Here is an 8,936-nt window from a genome sequence, read left to right as displayed (position 1 = left end):
TACTACGATTTCAGTGGCGTACTGTAGTGGATGAGCTTAGCTATGGCTTAATAATTTGATGTGGTGATACAAGCGATATTGTGCTCTGCCGTTGCAGGTAATGAACATCAGAAAGGTGCTGAATCGTCTGGACAAACCCCAAGGATTGTACCCGAATTACCTGAACCCTAACAGTGGACAGTGGGGCCAGCGTAAGTCCAAAAACACGCACACATACTGAAGAACTTCAGAAGTATTAGCTGAAATGTGATGCTGTTTGTTCAAGAAGTTGCCCGTTTTCCTAGAAACGTCATGATTGAAATGAGCAGCTTTATCCGTAAGTTGTCCAGCAAAATGCTGTCTCTGAGTGGAGCTGATTTACAAGTGTTTCTCTTTGAGATTTGTACACAAAATACTCTCGTTGTGACACTCAAAGGTAGATTCAAGGCAATATTTGTAGTGGAGTGACAGAGACTAAACTTTTGAAGATGATGTGTGTGTTTTGAGCGCTTTAGTTGAATTCAGCATGAGGGAACCTTGAGGCAGAGCGTATTAGAAGCGGAAACACTCTGGCTGTTCATTGTGACCACCAAGACAGGTTTTCTCTTTAGGGTCTCTAAAAATACAAAAAATATGTTCCTTTAATTCAATGTCAATATTTCATATAAAATTGTGTTAGATTATACTGTACCGGTAGACAGATTAACATGATCAACCGGTCTAATAGCGGTTACTCTTACGCCATATGGCTAGTGCTGGGCGATATGGTCAAAAAGTATTACGATAAATGTCAAATCTTTATTTATTTTTGTGTAAAGGCAGATTTTTGCTCCTGAGTGAAAGTTGTAGAAACCAGACATGTAATTGTGGTTTTAAACAACTCTTTATTGACTGAACATGACAAACACTTGCCGAACAGGTGAATCTCACAAATCTGAGGTAGAATATTCAAAGCATTTATAATGATCAAATAATTTTTTTCTACGTCAAAATATGCACAAGTAAATTTAAGCATTAAACATTATGACCACTGACAGGTGAAGTGAATAAAACTTGATTATTTGCTCTTGTGGGGTGTTCCCGGTCTGCAGTGGTCAGTATCTATCAGAAGTGGTCCAAGGAAGGAACAGTGGTGAACCGGCGACAGGGTCATGGGCGGCCAAGGCTCATTGATGCACGTGGGAAGCGAAGGCTGGCCCGTGTGGTCCGATCAAACAGACGAGCTACTGTAGCTCAAATTGCTCAAGAAGTTTATGCTGGTTCTTATAGAAAGGTGTCAGATACCCCTTTTCCACCAAGGCAGTGCTAGAGCTAGTTCAGAGCCAGAGCTAGTCCCAGTTCATAGTTGGTTCGACTGAGGAGCCTTCTAAGTACTGTTTGCTTTTCCACATACTGAGAGCCACAACAGAGCCAGGTGATGCGGCAATGTTGACAAGTCCGTAGTTTTTTCATGTCCACTGGATGAAGCGACCCCAATTATGTGATATTTAGCCCCGGGAATGTGAATTTTAGTAGGCAACCATGCCAAAAAAAAAAACATATTTTACCCCCAAATGTGATTTTTACTGGGGAATCCCCCCTGAAACGCGATTGGGCTTGTTTTGAGTAGCAATTGGGCGGGTTTTGTTGTGAAAACCTGGCAACCCTGGGCAGCGGGAAACACAAACACACCAGGTTTGTTCGAGATGCATCGGTGCTGTGCAGACCGATCCACGTATGATATAAAAAAAAAACGCATTAGTGAATCAAAAGCATAAGGAGTCATATGCTCTCGCTGGACTCGTTATCATACGGCGATCGGTCTCTGCACAGCACCGCTGCGAACAAGCCTTCCATCAACAATGCAAACGTTGCGTTACTATTGATTCACATGGCTTTACGATCCTACATCGGCATCAAAACACAACGAAAACACAGCGAATCCAATGCATTCATGCAGTTCGCCGTAATTTGTATAGGCGGAGATTACAAACGAGCAGCAGCTGTTAGCTCCATTAGCTGCTATTTCACAATGGCGGATCTCAAGTTTGTGTTGGTCTTATTGACCCCGCCCCCAGCGCCTGACGTAATCGGTTCTTACTTCTAGCCCTGTTCTAGCCCAGCAATGTTTTGGTGCTACTTAAGAACCACTTTTCCTGGCTCGGAGCTGGGGCTTTGGGTGTGGAAACACAAAGAACCGATTTGAAACTAGGCTCTGGCTCCAATCTAGCTCTAGCTCTGCCTTGGTGGAAAAGGGATAAGAATACACAGTGCATCGCAGTTTGTTGCGTATGGGGCTGCATAGCCGCTGACCCTTGGGTCCTGCCATCCATGTGGATGTTACTTTGACACGTACCACCTACCTAAGCATTGTTGCAGACCCATGTACACCCTTTCATGGAAACGGTAGTCCCTGGTGGCTGTGGCCTCTTTCAGCAGGATAATGCGCCCTGCCACAAAGCAAAAATGGTTCAGGAATGGTTTGAACAACAACGAGTTTGAGGTGTTGACTTGGCCTCCAAATTCCCCAGATCTCAATCCAATCGAGCATCTGTGGGATGTGCTGAACAAACAAGTCCGATCCATGGAGGCGCCACCTCACAACTAACAGGACTTAAAGGATGTGCTTTTTTGTTTCTCAACTGGAACTTATGAATGGCTTTCAAAACTTTGAAACCATGAACCGCTCAAACTTTGGCAAAACCAATGAAAAGTTCTTTTTGGAGCCTTGGAACTTTTAAACACGACTTTGCTTGCCAGCAGACTGATAGAAACTTTGCATTTGCATTTGGAACTGCCGATTTCAGCCAGCTTTTGACATTTTTGGCCGTAATCTGGATCAGGCGGTTCAATGCCGTTTGAGGCTGAGGCTAGACAGCTGGCAACCCTGAAACCGTTGAGAAATGGCACGACTCTCTCACTGCATCTCATCTTCATCATGCTTTCAGGGTTAATTATGCAGCACAGTCAGAAATATACACACTCTTCTCCTTGCGTTCATTCTCTTGATGACACATACGTCAATAGTTTGAGATGTTTTATGCTGGTCTCGAGGCAACGGGAATGATGACTTCAGTGAGGCCTGCTCTGCAGTGTTAGGCGGCTTTTGTGCCGTCCTTGCTCTGAGGGATTTATTGGCGGCTTAGTCTGGAGAGCAGTGCTGTCTCAACTTCATGGTCAGCGATGACGCAGGTGCTTGATGATGAAGAGCAGGAGGAGAACAAAGATACTGCAGTCAGGATAACGCTGCACAAATTCTGATGGAGGAACGTCACCACAGAGTGAAAAAAGCGAGAGGCTTTTGAGCTGTCAGAATGTAGCAATCCGAAACAAGGTTTCTTTTTTCGTGCATCGGAGCAAGTCCTCCTTTTTTTGCTTTGACAAAAGTCGTTTGTTTAGATGATCGTAAACAAAAATGATCTGAGATGGCAGCAGGCCGCAGGGAAGATGGGATGATAACGTACAGCTGCACTTAAAAATAGCTGTCAGTCTTTTTACTTCACACAAATAGCCCAGAACAGTCCTGAAGGCCTTTCCATATGGGTCAGTTGTCATGTTTGGGTTTGAGCAGCTAGTAGCTCACGGGTTGACCTTAATGAAACAACCATCCTATATATTCCACCATCTACCCTCCTTTTACCCTTTCTCTCTTTTATCGTTTTTTTTTCTCATCCTTGTGCATCACTTTAGTTTTACATTGTCAGGAATTCTCAGTGTTTCAAAGCAGTTTGTCTCTTTTCATTTTAGCTTCAAATGTGCGACTTCACAAAAGTTCCAAAACGTAGTACGTTTTCTAAAATGACATGCTAACAGAAGAAAATCTGATAGGAGACTGAATTGGAGCAACTTTTTAAAATTATTATAAGAATTTATTCTAATAATGTATTCTAATTCTAACTATTTTTTAAATAGTTGTATTTTAAAAATAATAAAATTACAAGTATTAAATTATTAAAACAAATCAAAATTATTAACCTGTTAACGGTCATCCCTCTTTTTTTAAAATACAGGGAGTGCAGAATTATTAGGCACGTTGATTTTCTGATCATATTTTTTTTCCAGGCACATTTGACCAATTCCAAACCACAGTAATCCTAATAACTACTATTGATTTAGTATTTAATTATGTATAAGTGATATATAATTGTTCATGAAGGCTGGAAATGAAAATCACCTTATATTCAGGTGTGCAGAATTATTAGGCATGTTTCCTTTTACAGATAAATTGAGCCAAAAAAGAGATTTAACTCAGACTGAAAAGTCAAAAAGTATTAAATGCCCATGAGAAGGATGCAATACTAATGCAATACTAGACATTGCAGTTAAGGCATGACCATTGGACAGTGAAATGCTCGTTGGGTCAGCAGGGTCAGACAAAAACAGGTGGTGAAGAAAAGACACCTGTTAACTGCAAAAGAATTAAGAATTAAGGTGAAGAATTAAGGGTGAAACCATCAGGAAGCCTTTAGTCTCCAGCGCCACCATTTTCCAAAGCTGCAACCTACCTGGAGTCTCCAGAAGTGCAAGGTGTCAGGATCTCAGAGACTTCAGTTAGGTAAAGAATCCTAAAAAATGACCCCCACTAAATAAGAATCACAAGCTGAAGTGTTGTAAAATACATGAAGAAGGTTTTTTTATAGGCTTTATAGGTTTTATAGGTTGAGAATGACTATTGAAGGACCATTGAAGAATCATTGAAATTCCGTAAATTTGTTATATGCAATCTCCTGTAACAAATGTATATATTTTTGTCCAAATATCACAAAACAGTTGGCAGATATTGAACCATGAGACTCAGACCTTTCCGACGATATGCGTTTTGTCAAGATTAGAAAAAGTTTTTATTATAAAGTTTTTAAAATAAATGTTGTAATATGAAACATTCCATAAATTTGTTATATGCAATCTCCTGTAACACATGTATATATTTTTGTCCAAATATCACAAAACAGTTGGCAGATATAGAACCATGAGACTCAGACCTTTCCGACGATATGCGTTTTGTCAAGAGTAGAAAAAGTTATTATAAAGTTTTTTAAATAAATGTTGTAATATGAAACATGATGACGCCCACTAGAGGAGGAGCCGCTAGAAGAATTTAGAGTACCGTTTCTATGGTAACGCAAAATCCGGGATGAATCTAGAGTTCGTAAGCTTTCAAATGATACATTGTTTGTCGACATTAGATCAGGATAAATATAGGATATAATTGTTTTAAACATGCAGTGTCAAATGGGCCCACCGGTCGGCCAGTGACAGTTTTAATTTATTAAAATTATACTTAATTCTAGTTATTTATTAGAATTTTAAAAAATTCAAACCAGAACAGCATTTCAGATGCTTTGCAAACAAGATTTTTCCGCTGGTTATTACATTTATGTGGTTACATCGCGAAAGTCACATGATTTTTTTTTATGCGCATTTATTCGGGAATTTATTCGGTAAATGCATTTCCATCGTAGTTTATGCGCATGTTTTCGTATCGGATAGAAAATGTATCTTGTATTTTATCTTGTATGTATTTTTAGAATTTATGCACATCTTGGCGTTTCCATTCAGCATTTTTTGACGCGATATCCCAAAATGCGCATAAAAATAGGTGGATGGAAACATAGCTATTGACATCCTTCAAATTATTTTGAGTTCCACAGAAGAAAAAGTCTTACAGGTTTGGAACAAAATGAGGGCTAGTAAATGGCAGATTTTTAATTTTCCGTTAATTCACCCTCATGTCTTTCTGTCAAACACAAAATAAATTTAGCATTTTGCTCTCAGTGAGTGTTTTGGCTAAGATCAAAATGTGGGGATATTGTAGAGTATCAGACATGTGGTCTGTTTCAGTGCTGCTCTGTGTGCTTCAGTGCTGTACAGAGATACTTCACACGTTCTCAGTGTCTGTTGGGTAATAAGCTCAGCTGGGCTTCAGGTTTTGCTCAGGAGGCACGTCAAGAGCTGACAGCAAAAACTCCCGTTTCCTGCTGTCAAGCTTTTACCAACTGAAGACCTCACATCTCCTTTTCACAATGAAACCCTCTTACCGACAGCGCAGGGCGGATTGGAGTTTCTGTGTCTGATGTGTGCGAACTAATATTACGATAGTGGGCAAAAGCCATCTTATGTGACTAAGAAGTTAAATCAGGTACTGTAGAGCTGTTCAAAATTGGGCCCGCAGGCAAATCCAGTCTGCCATGAGTTTATCAATGACCTCCTGCTAAAATGTTTTTAAGACTTTCTTTTAAGAATTCAATACCTGCTTCTGTGCCTGCACTGCAAGAGAATGCATCCTCTCCCATTAAAGCACTTCAAGAGAGACTGCTCTCAAATGACTCAAAACATTTTTGTATAGAAATGAATACTTTTATTAATCAACGATGCATCAAATTAATCAAAAATACAGTAAAGACATTTATATTGTATAAAAAAAAATTCAAATTCAGCTGCCATCACAGGATCACACCTTCCGAATATTGTGTTGGTCCCCCTTTTTCTGCCAAAACAGCCCTGACCTGTCGAGGCATGGACTCCACTAGACCCCTGAAGGTGTGCTGTGGTATCTGGCACCAAGATGTTAGCAGCAGATCTTTTAAATCCTGTAAGTTGTGAGGTGGCGCCTCCATGGATCAGATTTGTTTGTTCAGCACATCCCACAGATGCTCGATTGGATTGAGATCTAGGGAATTTGTAGGCAAAGTCAACACCTCAAACTCGTTGTTGTGCTCCTCAAACCATTCCTGAACCATTTTTGCTTTGTGGCAGGACGCATATCCTGCTGAAAGAGTGGACAGGGGTCAGCATGGGCACCCAGACTGGTCTGCGGCTATGCAGCCCCATACGCAACAAACTGCGATGCACTGTGTATTCTGACACCTTTCTATCAGAACCAGCGTTAACTTCTTGAGCAATTTGAGCTACAGGAGCTCGTCTGTTTGATCGGACAAGCCTTCGCTCCCCACGTGCATCAATGAGCCTTGGCCGCCCATGATCCTGTCTCCGGTTCACCACTGTTCCTGCCTTGGACCACTTTTGATAGATACTGACCACTGCAGACTGGGAACACCCCACAAGAGCTGCGGTTTTGGAGATGCTCTGACCCAGTCGTCTTGCCATCACAATTTGGCCCTTGTCAAACTCGCTCAAATCCTTACGCTTACCCATTTTTCCTGCGTCTAACACATTTACTCTGATGACAATGTTCACTTGCTGCCTAATATATCCCACCCACTAACAGGTGCCGTGATGAAGAGATAATTTTAATCATAATCATAGAAATTATAATCATAAACCTGATCGGTATATATATATGTATAATTTTTTTTATTTTAAATGTGATTTATCAATTTGGCAGCACTAATTAAAATACATTGGCCTTGGTTAACAAGTTCTTTCAGAAACATTTTTTTTAAATCTTACTGACCTCATACTTTTAAATAATAGCGTACATGTAAACGCACACTCACTTGCAAATACTTTATTTAACTAACCAACGTTTTGGCAACAAGCCTTTCTCAAGGTGTGTGTGTTTGCTTATGAGTTTTATTAAGGGACAGTGTACATGTAAACACCATAGCAGGTGAGTTTTACATGGACAAAAATCATTCGCTTTTTCTGGGTGTAAAAATCTAGTTTAGCAGATGCCTTGAAAGTGGGCAGTTTTAGTACCTTCTTATTTTATAAATGAACCTACAAATTGTGGTTTATAAGCCTAAGATTACACTAAGATTCCATTTAAGCATTCATTTGATAAATGAATGATCTGCAGTGTATGCTTTTCTATCTGGCTAAATCCTAGATAAGTCAGGTCTGTGTGCGCAAGGAGGAAATAAATGTGCATGTGTGCGTTTCCAGGTGGCACGGTGAATGGGGCAGTCCTTTTAGTGCTGTCCAGTCCACTGTGTGTGAGAGATGAGAATCTGTGGGTCGAGGAGCAGCACTGTTGTGTGATTGTCTGATTGATGATAAAGCTCATGAATATTTATACCTCATTAAGCACTTGTTTGTATGATAGATACGTCAAGCGAATTCGAGCCACAGCGCAGACAGCCGTAAAAAAATACACTGCTGAGCTACTGTTCAGGGAAAATGCACAGAAAGGAAAAACAAACATTTTGCCATAGTTTAAAGTCTTACATATTTCAAATGTCAAAGGGGTCTTTTTATGGTACTCATTTAAATTTCTGAATGAGGCAGATTTTTGTTAATCTTCCTCAGGGATATTTAAATTATGCAGCTCAGGGGCCAGGGAATAAAATGACCCGCTAATAGCTGATACTTGACTTTCATATGGTTTAAAATGTGCTATAACCAATCATTACAGCTACATGTGCTACATCAGCCTCATATTTAAATTCATTAATAAGTGCCGGTCAGACTCTTTTCTTTTTCCAAAACAATGTAGATATATTTTAGTTACTGTATATGTATTTTATTCAAATGCATTCATAATCCTTAGTATTATACAATTTAATAAATGTATGCTAATGTCTCAAATGTCTTAAACCTTCTCAAAACAATATTTAATATTCATGAAATATTCATGAAAACTTCACTATAATTCATCTGTAAAATCAATAATGGCCCTATCTCATACTAATTGGGTGAATCAGTCCATCTTTGCTTAAATATGTTTTTATTAATTTTTTTGGCTGCTAAATGGAATTCACACATTTGAGTGCACTGTAAGCGGTCTTCCACCTTGCGCCAACGATGACTATTTGCATAGTGATGCATTGCTTCATGATAATTGAAAAGGAAATGTTACTTGAATTGAAAAGAATCGAGAAACTTTCTGTGAATTAATCTGATTATCAATTGCTACAGTGTTCTAGGTGGTTGCTAAGCTTTTCTAAATGGTTGCTAGGGTGCTCTAGGTAACTACTGGTGTGATCTAGTTGGTTGCTAGGGTGTTCTGAGTGGTTGCTAGTGTTCTAGGTGGTTGCTAGGGTTTTCTAAATTGTTGCCAAAGTGCTCTAGGTCAGGGA

At 39.8% G+C, this 8,936-nt stretch overlaps 1 protein-coding gene across 1 annotated transcript in view; it reads left to right on the top strand.

Annotated features, from left to right (window-relative positions):
• man1a1 (mannosidase, alpha, class 1A, member 1) overlaps positions 1-8,936 on the top strand; it is a 184,875-nt gene that overhangs the window by 155,707 nt on the left and 20,232 nt on the right. Inside the window, exon 7 of the mRNA XM_079832091.1 lies at positions 98-191. Coding sequence (XP_079688217.1) covers positions 98-191 — 94 coding nt within the window. The remainder of the gene's footprint in view (positions 1-97; positions 192-8,936) is intronic.

The sequence above is a fragment of the Gobio gobio genome (genome assembly GCF_949357685.1).
Source record: "Gobio gobio genome assembly, chromosome: 12".
Lineage (NCBI taxonomy): Eukaryota > Metazoa > Chordata > Actinopteri > Cypriniformes > Gobionidae > Gobio > Gobio gobio.
The sequence above is the reverse complement of the archived record's forward strand: the minus strand, read 5'-3'. Positions and strand labels throughout refer to the sequence as shown.